This window comes from Gymnoscopelus microlampas, assembly GCF_963454915.1.
Source record: "Gymnoscopelus microlampas genome assembly, chromosome: 4".
Classification (NCBI taxonomy): Eukaryota; Metazoa; Chordata; class Actinopteri; order Myctophiformes; family Myctophidae; genus Gymnoscopelus; species Gymnoscopelus microlampas.
In genome coordinates, this window is record NC_139941.1 from 29,184,399 (window position 1) to 29,204,117 (window position 19,719).

The window sequence follows — 19,719 nt, forward strand, 5'->3', positions numbered from 1 at the left end:
GACGGCAGAACATCCTTTAACATCTATTTGGGGACTATTTAGATAAAGGGCAACATACTGATAAGTTACACTTTTTTTCCATACAGTCCACAATCTAGAATAAACATAAAAAAGTAAAATTATATTACAATAAACAAAAATGTACTGAAAATATAATGGCTTTCAGGACAAACGTGATATTCATGTATTTACACGTTTTCGGACAAGAAACATGTTAAATGCTGTTATTCTGTGGTAGGGCACCAGATGGCGATAGTGACCAGTAAAAGTCCTTGTGACCCTCAAACCAAATCAAGGCAAAATTGCTGGATATTAGCACAAGATAGGGCTGATAACCATACCTTGTGATGACAAAATACCCCAAAAAAACAAATAAATACATTGAACTGTATATAAACAACATTAAAACATGCCAATGTATGTTTGAAATAATCACTATATGGGTATATGTAGCTGTAAAGAATGAAACCAGCTGTATTTTGCTTCTCCTCGTAGCTATGGTATTTAATACTTGAGTGTCCCTGCCTAATCTGTTGTCCCTTTTTTGCATCGTCTCTCTTTTCTCTGACCTGGACCCTGTCAATTCTCAACAAACAATCAGGTAGACTTTTAGGCTTGAGGGATTCATGGTTAATCAAAAGCATTGCCATGTCATATCCATTTAAGGACTTCCCTTGACCCTGCATCCAGTATTGGCACTGCAGCATTGCCCAATAAGGTGAGCTGTAGTGAAACAAGCATATAAAAAGTGGGACTTGTATACCTCTGTATAGCTTCAAGACCATCTTTGCTGCATGGCAAAGATGGTCTTTGTGACACAATAGTCAGAAACAGACCCATTTATTGGTTGTTACTAAATGTTATCTGAATCAATACACGTCTCATTACTATTTTCAACAGTACACTGCTAAAAAGAGACAATTGCACATGACATGTCCCAATGCTTTTACCACTGCAAAGTAAAATCTGTTTTCATCTTGTCATGTCAGTTCTTGGGAGAAAAGACAGTCTAGTGAAAGTCTAACCTCACGCTGCTGGCGTAACCATTAATACTTATGTGTGATAGGAATGACTAACAGGAGAATGCCAAGCCCAGGGTTGCTACCTAGATAGCGCCCACAGCGGAACTTGAATTAACCCTAGATAACTTGTCTTATTTATTTTGTCTAGTCAGGGCCATGATGGCCTGTCTTTGACTTGCAGAATTCTGTTAGGAGGAAATAATCCACACATATGGACAGCAGAATACACAGTGTTTCCTAGGAAACAATATAAATAGCAAACTGTACCGGTAAACACGTACAGCCAAGACTCACAAGAGAGGAGAACGATTATCACAATCTCTTCTCTTTCTTTCCCCGACTTCATTCTTACACAAATTCACCTGTTGCTTTTGACAACATTTTCATTTTCCTTTTGAAATTTGCTTTGCTCTTTTTGTTTAAATGTCATTGATTATCATCTTCCCTCATTAGTTCCTCATATTATTCTCTCTCTCTCTCTCTCTCTCGCTCTCTCTCGCTCTCTGTCTGTCTGTCTCTCTCTCTGTCATTAGTTTGGCTCCTGTCTCTTTTCACAATGCTCCAAATACCACAGAGGAACTCTAGGTCTCTCTCCATCTCCTTCCATTCATTTGTTTTTCGACAAGAGAACCGGGTTCAGTTTTCTTTAGTTTCTTTCTTCTTTCAGACATGTTTGATCCTGATCGACTGTGGGTGGCAGGCAGGGTTATCTGTCCTTCAGCATACGAGACACCTTAACACCACACGCGCGTACACGCGCGCGCACACACACACACACACACACACACACACACACACACACACACACACACACACACACACACACACACACACACACACACACACACACACACACACACACACACACACACACACACACACACACACACACACACACACACACACACAGAGCAGTTCGTCCAGCTGCTGTTCTAGTTCTGTTTGTCATCACATCACCACGATCACCATGGTATTTCAACACTCAATTACCATGGTGACAATCTTCTTTAATTACATTTTTTTTCTATAGAACTGGCTTAGGTCCTCTCTCCTTAAAGGACCACATAGCGCTCAGTCCTCCTCGTTGTCTCGAGCACCCTGTCGTTGTCGCGGTAACGGTAGCATAGCTACGTCAGTGATCCACTGTCATGGAGGCGAAGCTGCCGTCGTGGCGACCCATCTCTTCCAGGACGGCAGCCAGCTCGTTGAGGTCGCCGTCAGGGAAGTGCTGGGCTTCCCACAGATCCAGTATCACGCCTGTCGGACTGGACTTTGTGGCAAAGTAGTTCAGGTACCTGGGGAAATGGTGGGAGGGAGACAGACGGAGAGGAAAGAAGCCAAAATAAAACTGATGGACATACTGTGGGGGAGACATGGTTGCAGTGCTGAGAGGAGACATTACACATAATTAAAACACAGAATAGAGAGAGGCTGCTCGTTGGAGACGGCGAAGAAGGGTCATGGTTAGACTGAAAGTTTATTTTCGAGTTGAGTGCTTCCAGCAGTGAACATTTCTTGTTTAATGCATCAGCCAAATATATTCAGAGATTCTATCATTTTGGAACGGTTTATGCTGGAATTCGGAAATGGAATGAAACACAAAGATGATCCAATAAACTGACAAAGAAAACCTCCGGGGAGTAGAAAGCAATGTGAAGTACAGGTCTATTTCTGAAGCAGAATTGTTGTTTGTTGCGAGCACTTAGGAGTTTAGTGCCTTGCTCATGGACACTTTAACACGATGCCAGGCCCGGGACTGAACCGGCAGCCACTGTTGCCCCATAATCACCAGTAGTATCCATGTACAGCACATCTGTCACTGATAAGTGATAATCACTTAAACCCTATACGTTGACTGTCTTCCCATGGGCCCTATATTTATTTGACTGCATTCCCATGGGCTACACTTAGTATCTTTGCCGGACTTAGCTGATCTACAAGCTCACAATGTGTCGCAAGCTTGTAGAACTGCCATTATCGGCAAATATTCTCCCCAGAGTAGGGATGCCAGGGTTCAAGTGGATATCCTCAAGCTTAGCTTTGTGAAATTGCAATTATCCTTGTCTTAAGCACTATAACGATAAATATAACTATCGTTCACCATTGTCTTTGTTATACTTGACTTAAAACACAATTTAAAACGATATATAGTAATAGTTATAGTGCTTGGTGTGAACGGCCATTTAAAAAATGACATGGCAGCATGCCCCCCCCCCCAATCCCCAGAGAAATGCTCTCAAACTCCTCTAATTATCACACAAACAGAATATACTGTAGCTCACATCAGGCTACAAGAAAAGCTGTGAATTAAAAGAAATCCGCTGTCTGCAGAGCAGGCTCTCACAAAAAGACTCAAAAAGATAACTACTTCTGCTGTCCAGAATTGATTCACAGCAACAGTCCAACAATTAAACCAACAAAGTGAATTTTGTAAAAAATCCATTTTCAATTTGTTAGGGCTCACAGATACGTATAAAGTGCCATTTCTGCACTTCTACCCTATTGTAAAGTGAACATCAAAACGCCAAAGAGACAGGAATGCAATTGCTGTGTGTGTGTGTGTGTGTGTGTGTGTGTGTGTGTGTGTGTGCGTGCGTGCGTGCGTGCGTGCGTGCGTGCGTGCGTGCGTGCGTGCGTGCGTGCGTGCGTGCGTGCGTGCGTGCGTGCGTGCAGATGTATGGATCTGGTCTTGTTGTTGCTTGTGCAAATCCATCACATTTGCACCCAAAATGATTTGTTTTGGAGACTATTTCACTATGATCAGTGGTGAGTCAAAGTACAGATACTCTTAGTCAAATATTACTCAACTACAAGTGAAATTTCCAAAATATTCAAATATTTTCCAGACATTTTCAAAAATATGTAAATAATAGTGAAAATAGACGATCTACTGTACAAGCTCACAACGCGCTGCATTGCGACACATTGTGAGCTAAATGTATTTAGTACTTTGAGTACAGTACTCAAGTAAACGTACTTAGTTACTGTCCACCACTGCATATACTGTAGGCTACTACATCTCCTCAGTTTACTGACTTGCCTCCACCGTTTCTCTGTTTTTCTATCAAACTGCTTTCTCTCTCTCTTCCCTCTTTCTCTCTTACTGCAGTTTGAGATAAGGGGTATCCCTGCTGCTGGGAAGGAAGCTCAAATGAGATCCTCTGTTGCTGTGTGTGTGTGTGTGTGTGTGTGTGTGTGTGTGTGTGTGTGCGCGCGTGTGCGCGCTCACAGAATAAAGTTGAGCAAGAAGTTGTAATCATTTCCTCTGCCTCTTACTTGAATACAGATGGCCAATACGTGTGCATATTTGTGTTTGTGTGAATGGACTGGGGTGTTGGAGGTGGCGTGTGCGTGTTTCTCTGTACCTCTATGGAGTTGGAGTGAAGAGAGGCTGAGTAAAGCAAGTGGGGAGGGGCTGTGCACGTCGGCAAAGCGTGAGTCACCAGTCAAAGCCATGCAATCACGAAGTGGCAGCAACACCACATTCATTGGTTGGTTGGCATTATTTCTCTGGTTAGAAAACACGATCCAACCCCATGTTAAAGAGGCAGTGCCACCGTCCTGTTTCCTCCTAAATAATGATGATTGGGTATTATTATTATTATGGAATTAGAGATGTCTGATAATATCGCCCCCCTTTCTTTCTTTTCTTTTTTAAAGACGCACTGAAGTGACATTTTCGGTCATTTTATTTTGAAGGTTCAGCCTCAAACGTCGGCTCAACGACTCTAAACCAATCAGAAGGTCCCATCCCTTCAGGCTATGGGACGTTGGATCACAATCACTTCAGCCGTGCGCAACACGGCTAGTGTTTGTTTACAAGTGAGAGAGAGACGGCCAGTGAAGCACGTTTGCTACTACCTGGCTTATTTCTAACCTATAATGTTTTCAGATACATATTTTTGTGTGCAGATGAAGTTTAAAATGAGTAATACACTCATCTTCAATGAGATTCAGAACGGAGTATCTCTGTAATTAAAATCAGCTGTGTTTGAAGAACGTGCAGTTATGGGAATCAAACAGGTGCATGTAATCAAGATTAATTTATAGTCATGAAGGCTGCGTTATGTCATCACGCAGCACGTTTTCGTTTACAGGAAGTAATTAAGATTGGCTTTTTAGGGACTTTAGATGTAAAAATACACAAAAATGTTTTTTTTTCATTTTTTTGGGCATCTATTGTTAGGTATGCCCATATGATGACCACGGATATGCTCTAAAAGTGTGAAAAACATATTTTTCATTTCACTACACCTTTAAGTGTACAGTGTTAAAATGCTGTTTTTCTGTAGGCACATCCCACAGATTAAGGTTTAGACCTTAGGATCACCCACTTCATACATATTTCATATCTGTTACTATACCTGCACAAAAGACTGAGGTACTCTGCCTTTATTTGATTTTATTTTGTAATGTATTTATTGAGTATACTACACGTTATGCTTATTTGATAATGTTTTGCTATTCGACATTTTTATTTTTTCTCTCTCTATTATCTTTTCATAACCGCAATCCTTGGGAGCTTGAACAGAACATGTACAGAATATGTACAGAACATCATTTCAGCCAATCTTTTACACCTAAACTTGAGCTTTGAAGTTGGAAGCTGGAATTGATTCTCAGCAAAGCACTAGGCTATACTCTCGCTAGCCATTTGTCTCTTTGAGGATGGGGACCTCAGGAACACTCTTGTTCCAACTGAGTACAACCGAACCGTCTGTCACTATTCAAAATCTGGTGCTGACCATACACCTGCTGTATTTGTGGCGAGTGTCCATCGAATGTTTGACAGAGATGCTTGCAGCTTACAAAAAGGAGCCAAAAACACACAGGGAAGACATCCTCGCACATTTAACAACACCGTCTAGAGGGGGTCTATAGGAGCAATGCCAACTTCATGATTGATGAATGAAAAACAGGGAAATTACCAAAATCATGGCACTGCCTCTTTAACCCATTGAGACCTGAAGCCAATTCTACATGTCTCCTAAATCTCAACAGTTTTCTGAAAAACGTATGTTTCTATATCAGTGGTGCTCAATCTTTTTCATGTCAAGGACCCCCAGAAGTATGTGTATTTGGTCGCGGACCCCCATCAAAATATTTTGTTCCAGGGACCCCCAGAAGCAAAGATTTGAGTTAAAAATGTCCGCTTAAAAATATATATATTCAAAGATTTGCACACATTTTCACGATTTTTCAAAAATAGCAGATCTACAAGCTCGTAGCGCGGCACTCGGTGCCGCGCTATGAGCTTGTAGATCTGCTATTTTTTAATAGCCCAAAGTGTAAAATAATGCTTTTTTAGCTCAAATCTAAAAATGACAAAGTTCCAGGTCTTAATGGGTTAAGTATACATTTTAGGGTAACTGCAAAGGAGAGCTCTTAAAGGTAAAACAAAATACACCTAATACATAATCCTGCCAACATAACAGCTGTCCAGTGTCCTCTAGAGTCTATAGTCACCAGTATTTGGTCCACACATTGAAAACATGAACCCTATTCTGGGCATGTCACAATAGACAAACATTTGATGAAAATAAGTGAACAAAAATGAAAATAGTAGATCTGCTATATTCTGTGAAGAGATTTGTTGTAGAGGGGGTAAAAAAGGAGGGGGCCTATTATAGACCCCTGGGGGACTCTGGTCCACAAAGTATATAGGGTTTACCAAATGTGTGTGTGCATGCATGCGTGTGTGTGTGTGTGTGTGTCATTCATTTCAGCGTGGGCTGTTGCTATAGCTTCCAGCTCAGTGTGTCCTATAGTCCTTGCTGTCATGGTGAGCTACACAATGCTGCCAATAGAACAACTACACAAATGCATGTTCTCTTTAATTAACCCATTGAGACCTGAAGCCGATTCTACATGTCTCCTAAATCTCAACAGTTTTCTGAAAAACGTATGTTTCTATATCAGTGGTGCTCAATCTGTTTCATGTCACGGACCCCCAAAATTATATGTATTTGGCCGCCGACCCCCATCAAAATATTTTGTTTCAGGGACCCCCCAGAAGCAAAGATTTGAGTTAAAAATGTTCGCTTTAAAAATATATATATTCAAAGATTTGCACACATTTTCACGATTTTTCAAAAATAGCAGATCTACAAGCTCGTAGCGCGGCACTCGGTGCCGCGCTATGAGCTTGTATATCTGCTATTTTTGAATAGCCCAAAGTGTAAAATAATGCTTTTTTAGCTCAAATCTAAAAATGACACAGTTCCAGGTCTCAGTGGGTTAAATGAGGAAGAGCACTTCTTCTAGAGTGAGTTGAACTGACGTTTCCATTACAAAGACATGTCCGCACGGTTGAACAACTGTGCAGCATGCAACATCACACACTCAAGTGGTCATGTCTAACTTAGCTATGTTCTAGCCTGGAAACCAGACCACTCTGTCAGAGCAAAATCACTTGCTTTTCCACGTCCGTGATTACTAGCCTGGCCATGCCAGGTTAGACACTTTCACCATGGCATCCCCTATTTTGGGCATATCATTATAGGTTATACGACTTTTTTAGGAATTAAAAGATACAATTCTAAAATAGCACACCTACAAGCTCACAACACCTTGTGGTGCAACATATTGTGAGCTTGTAGATCGGCTATTATAGAAATGTTTTGAATAAGGCTTAGTAAGTGGTCAGATAGAACTGAACACATTGTGAATAGATGTAAGCAGAGGTTACTGTTTAGTTTGAAGTAACCAGTAACTGATAACACAAAATACAGTAACTGTAGATTTATGTGGCTTTTTTTTTTTATAACTAATGCTTAACTTATAGTATAATCAAAATAGCCAATCTATAAGCGGAAAAGGCGCCACATCCCGATTAAAACTTTGTCGTACAACAAATTATGGGCTTAAGGCTCGGCACAATTAAGCTCAAAACTTAAAACATTGAATGGACTAAATGCTTTTAGCTGCATTTGTCAATCACACGCCATCAACAGCTTGTTAAAATGTTGCGATTCTAGTGCTTGCTTATGCCTTCATGGCACGGGTCAGTTCAGTACCTGTCAAGGTTGAGTTTGTGGGCCAGCATCCTCCAGTCATTGGATCCTCTGGTCTGCGGTGCGTCCAGACTGCCACACAGCTTCTGTCTGATGGATAGAGGGATGCGGAAGGCGTTGGGCCCTACTAAGGTAGTGATGCTGCTGGCTGGATCCATCAGAGACGTGTCTATGCACTGGACATCCTGTGTTCAAAGAAACAGAAGCGAGGATAGGCTGCATATTATTTCATAAAACATGATCAAGGTTGATGTCATCTGCATAGTAAAATCCCCAGTGTTAATTTAACTCTGAGAGTGTACAAATGAAACCAAATGGACCTTTACATTAAGTACACTGCATGTCAGAGTTAAATTAACACTGAGGATTTTACTGTGTAATGATGTATTTACATGAAGACGTTAGGGCGTCTGATGATGCTCTCACTATGGATATATTTATCCTGTAGTTCAGTGGTTCTCAAACCTTTTCATGTAAAGGACCCCCAAAATTATATGTAATTGGCCGCGGACCCCATCTCAAATATGTTGTTCCAGGCACCCCCAGAAGCAAAGATTTGAGTAACAAATGTTCGCTTTAAAATATATATATATTAAAAGATTTGCACACATTTTCTCGAATTTAAAAAAATAGCAGATCTACAAGCTCGTAGCGCGGCACTCGGTGCCGCGCTACGAGCTTGTAGATCTGCTATTTTTTAACAGCCAAAGTATAAAAGGTTAAAATTATTATGACGCTATATTAACACATTTTGCTGGGGACCCCCTGGTACCCCCACGAGGACCCCTGGGGGTCCCCGGACCGCACTTTGAGAACCAATGCTGTAGTTACTTATTTCCTTTTGTCTAACGGTCTGGCTTGCGGTGCTTATTCTACATTCACACAGCGGCTTGCGAACACTTCTTCTCTCACTAAACCTACATGCCAACATCTGCTACTCTCCCCGGTGCTGAAAGGAAGCGGTAATATAATGAATGTTGAGTTGGCAGGAGGAAATAACAGCCTCCACCGTTGATGTAAATGATTAGTATTTACAGCATCTACTTAGCCTGCATTTACAGCAGAAAGCTCTCTGCTGCTGGAGGACTGAATGATCGATGCACAGGACGTCTCTATTTCTCTGCTGAAATAAATGCCCACAGACAGGGCCTGTCCTCCATTATTCAGCATGTTTGGGCTGCTGACCGGGGATCACTGTTGACCGGTGGTCAACATTGCGAGAGAAATAAGCAACGAGGTCTATGAAAACAAGCCCAAAAGAATGAGCACTTTAGTTTAAACATATACAATGGTTATTTGAAAATAGCCAATATGCAAGCTCTACGACACGTCGCATCGCGACATGTTGTGAGCTTGTAGATCTGCTATTTTCAAAAGAAAATCTTGAAAAGAAATGGAATAAAATTTTGAATATTTAAAAAAAAATGTTAACAACACAAATCTCGTATGGGAGTCCCTGGCACCAAAAATGTTCAGATGGGGGGGGGGTCAGTGGACAAATACAAATTAATTTGGGGGTCCTCAACATGAAAATGTTTGATAACCACTGGTTTAAACGACATAGGGAAACAAGCCCTAACAAAACTAGAAACAAGCCCAAAAAAAACCCAACCCGCAACTACCAATATTTACAAGCGACTTTACAGAAAAAGAAACCCAAAGTCGCTTCTAATAAGCGGACATGGCAACACTGCTGCTGACCGGTGATGAGTTCTCAGTTAGTGAGTAGAATTTAATTTTATCTAACACACCGGCACCAAAAGATACCTTGACTGTTGAGCTACACAGTAGCCTATATGTGGCTCTGGTTGATTCAGCAGTTATCAAAGTGTAGCTGTCACATACTGTATTAAAAAAAATATTACAATGCATTCCCACACTGCTCCTTTTGGTAATAAGTTGATATGAGTACATTAACCACATGGACCATAGCATCCCTATTCTAGGCAGTGGCGTGCACAGACATTTTGAGGGGCAGGTGCTCAAGTAAATTATACTTTTTTTTGTTTACTTGGTCTGCTCTTTTTTCCCTCTACACCTATACCTCTTTGCCAAAAATAGCCGATCTACAAGCCCACAACGCCTCGTTGTGGGCTTGTAGATCTGCTATTTTTGGCTAAAGTTCTCCTCAGAAAAGGGATGCTAGGTTTCGAGTGGTTATGGTAGAAAGAAAAATCATATCACGTAAAGATTTGGCAGACCCCCTGTAGTAACTCTGAGGACCCCCTAGGGGTCCCGGACCCCCTGTTGAAGAACCCTGCAGTGCCCTTTTTTAAAAGGGCACTTCTGGTCAAGAGGGCAAAGGGCAGGTGCTCTAGCACCACCTAGAGTCTATCTGTGCACATCCCATCTTTTCGCCAAATGTTCACCCTAGAATTTCTAGGGTGAACATTTGGCGAAAAGATTTGGTGTCGAGGGGGGAAAAGTAGGGGGCCTTGTATAGACCCCTGGGGGACTCCAGTCAATGAAATATAATGTAACGCAGGATATCTACCAAGGTGATCGTGTATTTTGCCCCTTCACTAATTTGCTGATGTCTGAGAGCCTAGCGGACTGTGCAAGCACAGACATTGTTTGTGGATGAGACATAAGTACAGTATGTATGTATTCATGACCATGCCTCCTTGTGGAACAACGCCAGACACAGTAAAAGGACCTTGTTCCTCATAATCACCTCATCTGCTCAAATAAGAATTCTGGTGTGTAACTATTGCCGACAACACGGTGAGAGAATTCAAAGCAGCGATAATCCAGTGGAACTATATCTGACCTCTGACCAAAACGCTTTGCGCACGCAGCGCACAGTTACATGGCCGAGCTAAATCAAAGGCCTGTTATTCCAGGCGTGTTGTGTGACCCGCGGCCCCACTGTGAATGATTGAACAGAGTCACAGAGCCATAGCAGGACTCCTGACTGTCTTGACAGCTAGAAGTAAACTTAGTGACTTTTAGCACTTTTGGTTGTACTGGACGCATTAGTCCACAAAGTCCACACGAAACAGCATTTTGTGAGGCATCTAACTTCTGTATCATGATGTATTTCAGAGTGAAACAGCATAGGCAGGCGGGACATAATCTCTCAAGAACAGATCCATAGCTGCGCTTGGATCTATCGGGAGCCGTGTTGACAACCCGTGCACATTGGCTACAAGTGGGCGTGCCTTCAGATCAGGAAGCAGGCCGCGCTTTACCCAATCAAATGTAGTGGCCGGGATTTACATGTGTGCGGCTCGCTTCCCACTGGAAACAAACCGAAACTCATTCAACAATAGCGTCCTCGGAGCCGACAAAACCACGGAAAGTTAGTAACATTTTAACTTGCTCTTTCATCATAGAAACAAGTGGGCTTATAACCAAAACGATCCATGTTCTTTGGGAGAAATTGTGTTAGTGTTCCGTGGAGAAATATTGTTAGTGGGAATGAAAACATAGGCGTACCACCGGAAGTGGAGGGCTGAGGGCAGACCAAAAGTGAGCATGGGTCCTCTGTACAGCTCAGCCCAGAGTCAAATGGAAAAGTGAAAAACAGCAGAGGGCGCTGCTTTCCCCGTTTTATTTGACGATGGGTTCCCAGATTGGGCGGGACATAATGTAGGAATTTGACTTGAACGTTGAAAAGTGGGGTTGTGTCATTACAAACATGGAGAGTTAAGTAATAGGTGAATGTCATGATATTATTGGTTGAAAGTGGTTGGTTGGTCTATATGCAGGTAAGCACACGTTAGATTGATAAATGAGGGGGCAAAGTATACTATGAAGTATAGGGTTTAAGAGGTTAAAGTGTTATGCTAAACTAAAAGATCTGTGACATCTGATGCTTAATTATTACTCAGGCTTAACTCTTCCAAGTTGGACCCACAATCAATAGCCAATACCATCGGATTAGATGCCAAAAGTCATAATGCACAGCCGACAGTGGCTGTGCGTGCACGTGTCAGTCAACAGGATTTCAACATGATTGCCATGCATGAATGTATGGATTGTCAGTCGTGTTCTTCTCACTAGAGCTCAACCGATGACCGATTTTTGGGTCCGATCCCTATATTGTAGAGAGTTCTAACCCACCGTTTACCAATGTTTTGTCTGATATTTTGTAAAAAAAAATAATTTGAATATAAACATTTAACCCATTTTTTTATTAGAGCTAAAAAGCATTATTTTACGCTTTAGCTATTCAAAAATAGCAGATATACAAGCTCATAGCGCGGCACAGAGTGCCGCGCTATGAGCTTATAGATCTGCTATTTTTGAAAAATCGTGAAAATGTGTGCAAATCTTTGAATATATTCTTTTAAAGCAACCATTTTAACTCAAATCTTTGCTTCTTGGGGTACCTGGAACAAAACATTTTGAGATGGGGGTCCGTGGCCAAATACATATAATGTTGGGTGTCCTTGACATGAAGTTTGAGCACCACTGATATAGAAACATACGTTTGTTGGGATTTAGGAGACATTTGTAGAATCGGCTTCAGGCCTTAATGGGTTAAATAAACAACTAACTTTTTGATTGATGAAAGTCAAACGGCCGACACGTTGGCCAAACCGACATATTGGCCGGGGTTGTACTTCCTCTTACCTCCTCCAATGTGTTGCTGAGCTGAAAGATCTGTCCCTCTCCCTCAACCTGCCGTACACACAGCTTACAGCTGAGCTCCGTGGTGGCCGGGCTCAGCCGCTCCAGGGTGAATGTACAGTGGAGACTTCTCTGACTGCTGCTCCACACCTGGTAGAAGGGGATCTCCTGCAAGAAGCACAGGAAGGGAAAAAAAACTGGGCCGTGAGTCGTTTCTTCAGCAGGTATTTTCAGCCCAGTAATCCATCCCGGTGGGAAAAACGTGTTCCAAACTGCACTGGAGATCAATCCCAGGAGGGAATGAAGGGCAAGCTATATATGCTTCATGAAAAATGTAATTGCCTCGCTAACTCGTGTGATAAACGGCTGCTTAATTTAGCGGCTATTCTTCTCTTCTTCGGTTACAGTAGCTGTTCTTATATAAGTGCAAGAAACAAAAAAAAAAACGTTCTGTCACCATTCTGAAGTCAGAGCACGCCAGAGGGTGACCTGCACTGTGATTACAGAACCTGTGGTGATGCTCTTCATTCCCACTTCTAACCACTTTCAGCCTAGTGTCCCCATTGTCATTATACAGTAGTTGTAGTTTCAAATTATTATTATTTTCGGCTATTTTTGCTATTCGTCATACGACAAAGTGTATATGGCTTAACCATTTAATCCCTGGATACTTTACTTTACCCTGGCACAATATATTTTCAGATGGGGTCGTGGGATAAAAATTATTTAAAAAAAAAAAAAAACCTCCACGGTGGTGGGCAGGCACCTTTGGGGGGTTCTTGACAAAAAAAGTTTGAGAACCACAGGTCTACTATGTAACGCGAATGACTCTCACCTGATACTTGGCGATGAGCTTGCTCTTCCAGTGTGTGTGCGGCACGTCGTGGATGGAGAGTCTCAGGTTGTGTGTGCTGTCTTTGAAGTTCAGAGTCTTTGGCTCATCCAGAAGCTTTCCTCCCATCTGGGTCTCCATCTGAAGAACCTCCTACATAAGAGACCAGAATTGGGGCATTAATGCAACTCTCTTTGAAGAACATTCCCCTGTGTTCAGTAGTGGACAGGAACAAAGTACATTTACTTGAGTACTGTACTTAAGTAGAAAAAAAAAAAGGAAAAAAAGGTATCTGTACTTTATTCGTTTTTTGGATACTTTTGACTTCCACTCCACTATATTTCAAAGACAAATATTGTAGTCCACTTTTGAGTCCACTACATTTCAAGTATGGAAAAAGTACATGAATTAATCACTTAAGCCCTATTTCGAATACTAGAGGTTCGGTTGCTAGGAATACTAGTGGTCTTGCCTATATATGGGCGTATGGGGTTTGTTTATGGTTATGTCTGAGTCAGAGGGACGTGGCCGTGGTCCGTCGGCCGGTCCTCCCTTAAGCCAATTTTAACATACAGTAGGATAGTGAAAATAGCAGATCTACAAGCTCACAACGCGTCACATTACGATGCGTTGTGAGCTTGTAGATCAGCTATTTTCAGTATTTTTGGACATTTCTGAAATATATTAGAATTTGGGGAAATGTCAACATTTCTGTACAGCAATGGATTGATTTGTTTTTTCTAATCACTTTTGAATACTTAAAGCAGCACTTTCCTATTCTAGCCCAGATTTGAACCCAGGTCTGCTGCGTATGTGCTGAAAGCTTTATCACTGAGCTTATTGAGCCTGCCTACTTTACTTGCTGAGGAAAGAAATTTAACTCAAGTACAAATTTGACAGAGCAACTTTCATTTGCAGTTGAGTAATATTTGTCCAGGAGTATCTCAGAATCAGTTTAATTGTCACTTCCATAATACACACGAGGCATACAGTACATGGAAGCAAAATACCGTTCTCCGCAACTCACGGTGCTGGTCAAATTTAAAAACAACAGACACATCTATAATTTGACTCAAGTACTGGGGTTGAGTACTTTGTCCACCACTGCCCTCCGCTTCCTTTTCTTCAAAGCTCCTTTTGTCATTGTGGCAGCATTTTATTTTCCTTCCCGTCTGGCATGTGCACTTATCTTCTGTCTCCTCATTAGCTTGCATGTTTTTATAGCTTCTGAATCTTGGAGTAAATGTTGTGTGCTGTAAGCGAAGCTTGGCTGCTTTCAAATCGTGCTGAAACAAAAGCCAGATCTCTCAGCTGCTTCTCCAAGAACAATTGGTCAGTGTATTGTCTGAGATGCCGAGAATTGCAGGACACCTGGGAACATTTCTATTGGCTAAAATTCTACCAGAAAGCCTATTTTGGTAGTGTTGAGGCTTGGGCTTTGGAAAGTAAACTCGTAGAATCAAAATACTTTATATTTCTTATGAAAACCTGTAAAATGGTGAAACAAACCAAAACAGTTCCAAGTTCTCAAACGGTTGTTGGTTTCTAAGTATACTCGATGTAGCGAAAGAAAGTTAGTTGATGTTTAGATCATTCAAAAAAATGCCTTCTGAATCCTAACAGTTTTCAAAAAATCATAATGTTGCTATATACAGTATAGCAACATCTAAATCCTGGATTGAAAGGTATATAAGGTATAGGTTAAACAGGTCTAAATGGGTTAATAGTGTCCACTTGATATCCTTGTCCATACGCAGTGAAATCCTCAGAGTTCATTCATTCACTTGTAATTCCGAAAGTGTACAAACTCTCAGAGTTAAATTAACACTGAAGATTTGACTGTGTATTGTGTGTCAGAGAATAGAGGAAACAGCACTTTTCACTTTGCTGAGCTTCAGTTGTCAATAATACCTTGTACAGGGCGTTCTGTGGGGATTTACACTTCATCCTTTTTAAATTGACTACATGAAATAAGCCCGAGACACTGAGACACCAAGGACACATACTGATGTGTAGGGCTGCAACTATCAATCATCTTTTATTACTTCCACGATTAATCGAAAAGCTCATTTATTTATATTGATTATATTTTTACCATTATCTGTTAATTAGATTAGTTCTATTAACACATTACCCGCCAGATATGCGTTCTATTAAATGCATCACTTACTCGCCAAGAACGCAGATATGCTTTCTATTTTCAAATTATTATTATTTTTTAAATTCCACAAGAGGGCGCTCTAACACAGCTTAGGAATGATCCCTCGTCACTCAGAGAAGCAATAGACGGATGTGACGTCATTCCAAAAAAACGGACGTCCGTCCGTCCCAACGTTAGGATTTTTTGAAAAACAGTCAAAATTCTAAAGTCAAATTCTTTTTTTTGTGATGAAAATCACCCGTTTTCAACGGGCCATAGCTCCAAAATGGCTGCTCGCGGTAGCAATGTTATTGTTCCAGTGCATACACGGATCCCTCCCCCAACCCAGGGGGACTTAAACAAAAAAAAAAATGTACACAACGTAGCTTCCACAGCGTTTCAAAGATCGTCTATTTAAGGTAATAAACGCTGGCAAGGGGATAAAAAACAATGTTTAATATCTTGGCGGGTAATGTGTTAACTGTTGCACCCCCACTGATGCGATGTACTCAAATAGACAGTTGATTAGCACGCATGCTTGGACACTTGCGCAAGCACATACTAGTTACATGTTAAACTGTAAGTTGGTACAGTGTCATGTATGCCTCCCACAACGTTTGAAACATAATCAATTTCTCCTCATCTTCCTTCCTACGCAGCAGCTATACTGTAAATATAGTGCCTTGTGAAACAGCACCCCATCAATTATACTACAAAAAGACCATCATTAAACATCAACCTCTGATCTTTGTGTGTGTGTGTGTGTGTGTGTGTGTGTGTGTGTGTGTGTGTGTGTGTGTGTGTGTGTGTGTGTGTGTGTGTGTGTGTGTGTGTGTGTGTGTGTGCGTCGTGCACACGTGTTTATGCCACTTACATACATAACTACAAGCATAAATTCCCATCATTGCTCTCCAGCGGTGCATTGAACGTATATAAAAACATCCACTATTTTGATGCGTTTGATTTGACCCCTTTATAATATTTACTGTTCATTTCCCATGGACTGGGGAATGACGAAACACCTCTATTTATCACTGAGAAGGTTGGTTCTAATGGAATAATTAATAAACCTTGGCCTTGGACATGACAGTCCTTTTTAGATGGTCCTTTTAAGAGTAAAAGCCCCCAAAGGGCCAGTGTTTCTTACTGTACATGCTCTATCATTTGACCATAAGGTATCAACAAGGCCCACAATGTATCATAATATAGTGCAGTACATACGTACCTCCTCCTTACATTACGTTGATATAATAGTTCAGTGTTGGATCAAAATTATCCCCATTTAACCAAAAATGTATGGCGTCAATAATGAATACCATGTTTTGGAGATATTCTATGTCTTGTATGGACTAGAGTTGAGTGAACCTTCAACATAAGCACATTAACCAATTTTTTTTTGGACATGTCACTAAAAAGTGTCATAAAACAAGAGTAAAAAACAAGAAATGACACAGTCATATGTATCAGCTTGCTGCTAAACCCCTTGAAAAGTACTGTCAACTAATGACCAGGGGCGGACGCACTGTAGGCCAAGTCAGGCCCGTGCCTTACCTAGAATACACTGTGCCTTCCCTCCGCCAGACAGCTTTTTGTGTATTTACTATGAATATATTAAACTTTATTTATATAGCACTTTTCAAAAACAGGTTTACAAAGTGCTTAACAATACAATTACAATAATTAATTATATCGCCCCTATACTTAAAGGCTGACAAATAACGTAATACACATCCATTCTCTCTCTACGTCCTGCATGTCTGGAGGATGTTGGGTCTTTTGAGCAATTGAGCCAATGTGTATTCTCAGAATCCCATTTCACACTTGCGTGAAATGTGTCTGTCTGTGTCCCTCATTCACAGAACCGATTTTCTACGTCATGACATAAGCGCACAATATAAACACCACACACATGTCCTGGCCTCATTCTCTTCATTTTTGATTCTTGAGACAGCAGAGAGGCAGCAATGGCACCAGCGTAAAAAAAAAGTTTGCCCAGAGCAAACTCATCGACGCGAGGACGCCTAAATGAACGGTAGCCACCGCGACCGCCTAAACCGCATTCCGGACAAGCTGCTTGAGGCTGCAGCATCAGTCCTGCTTGGTAAAATAATGGCTGAACTCAGTGGACAATATTTTGCAATAGGCCTACTCGCGGATGAGTATAAAGATCTTTCCAAACGGGAACTAGTTGCAGTTTGTATTCGATTCATGGAGGATGGAGGACTTATCAAAGAGCGGGCAGTGGAATTTATTTACACCGCGGATTTGACTGCACGGTGCATCACAAAGCGCTCCTAAAAGAAACCTTTCGGAGCGCACTTTATGTACACTGCAATTCTCACTGGTTAAATTTAGTGCTTTGCACTCTGTAGCCAAAGCATCCCTGGATATTAGCAATACATTGCCAGCTTTGTTTTTGTGTATCAAGTGGTTTCCCCCCCTTTTCTCTCTCATGTACATTATATCTGACTGGTGCAGCGATATACTTGTGGTTCAAGAAAGTACAAAATAAAAGTCTTTGAGTCGTTGTCATGGTTAATAATTTACCAATCATCTACCAACTATTGTAGGCTACCCATGTCTAAGCTAAAACATAAACATGTAGGTCGCCTACATACTTTGGTAAATAAATCTGGTTATTTGAAGAGGTTATTCAACTCTCCAGCTGTCTATCTGCGGCGAATACTGCGGCAAATACTTTTGAAAATATTTTTGAAAAGCTCACAACGCATTGTTTTAGCTTCTAGAACGGCTATTTTCAAAATAATGTAGTTTTTTGCTGGTTAAGTGGTTAAATAATAGGCTACATTAACACAAATGAAATGATGTTGGCTTGTGGTTCCCGGCCGTACCTTGAGTGCGTCCTGTGTGTCGTCCAGACAGTAGACTCTGATGTGGTAGTCCAGCGTTGTGCAGGACACGGGGCCGAACACCACCAGTTTGAGCCGCTTGGCGGCGGCCTTGCTGACCGACTGGCCCACCAGGCAGTACGTGCCCAGCGTCTCTGTTAGGATGTGGCACGCCTCTGAGTCCATCTGCACGTAGCACGGGGTGGTGAAGTTCTCCTCTCCTACAACCACCACGTCCTGCAGGGCCACACACACACACACACACACACACACACACACACACACACACACACACACACACACACACACACACACACACACACACACACACACACACACACACACACACACACACACACACACACACACACACACACAGACTTTAGTCAACATGTTTTTGAAGCGTCATTCACTAATATAAATGCTACTTTGTCAACGGGGTTGAATGGCTGAAATGATAACTGCCAGGTTTTGATTCGTAAAAAGCCCTACAGTATATATTATAAATGTTGAAATGTATTGAAGAAATGTGAGAAAAATTGAAGATTTGCCCAAAATAGGGCAAGGGTTAACCCATTAAGACCTGAGGCGATTGTTTAAAAAAATCTAAATCCTAACAGTTTTTGGAAAAAACTTTCTTTTTTTCCAAAGATTTTTCAAAAATAGCAGATCTACAAGCTCATAGCGATGAGCTATGTATATGAGCTTGTATATCTGCTATTTTTGAATAGCCAAAGAAATCTAAAGTGACACAGATGCATCCCAGGTCAGGTTACATTGTTGAATTTTGATATCATCAAACATATCAGGCAATCTATTTCCCAAAAGCAAAATCAGTCTAACCAGAAGTAGAGTGAAACATATTCATAACAAAAAAATGAATGACCAGAGAGGGGATATCAAAAGCAGAGGCTTTTGATATCCCCAAGATATCCAGAAGATCCCAAAATACCGGAGAGTGTAAAAAAAAATTGGTCCATTTTTACACTTTCAAAGTAAAATAAAACATGTAGAACTCAGACTTAGATGTGGCCAGCCTATTATTATGTCAGCGCTCTTACTTTAACACTATGACGTCAGTACTATCAATCATCTCCATATTTGGGCAAGGATTCAGCCCGGTTCTACCGGGATTGACTTCCAGTATGAAATTAAAGTTTGGAAAAGTAAAAAAAACATAAAACATATGTGCTGCCTACTGGCAGCAATTTGGCATGGATCGGTTCAGTGGTTTGCAAGATTAGCCTCGGACTCAAACAGTAGAAAAAGACAGACAGACAGACGGACA

The 19,719-nt window shown here is 41.3% G+C and overlaps 1 protein-coding gene across 2 annotated transcripts in view; it reads right to left on the minus strand.

The window, feature by feature from the left end:
- Positions 1-894: 894 nt before the first annotated feature.
- The window catches only part of LOC311043027 (netrin receptor UNC5C-like), a 280,919-nt gene continuing 262,094 nt past the window's right edge, over positions 895-19,719 (minus strand). For both annotated transcript variants that reach the window (XM_084054159.1, XM_084054158.1), the window contains 5 exons: positions 18,435-18,668; positions 13,446-13,595; positions 12,614-12,778; positions 8,039-8,220; positions 895-2,317 (listed from right to left, as the gene is read on the minus strand). In XM_084054159.1, the coding sequence (XP_083910285.1) occupies positions 2,155-2,317; positions 8,039-8,220; positions 12,614-12,778; positions 13,446-13,595; positions 18,435-18,668 (894 nt within the window). In that variant the 3' untranslated portion in view covers positions 895-2,154. The remainder of the gene's footprint in view (positions 2,318-8,038; positions 8,221-12,613; positions 12,779-13,445; positions 13,596-18,434; positions 18,669-19,719) is intronic.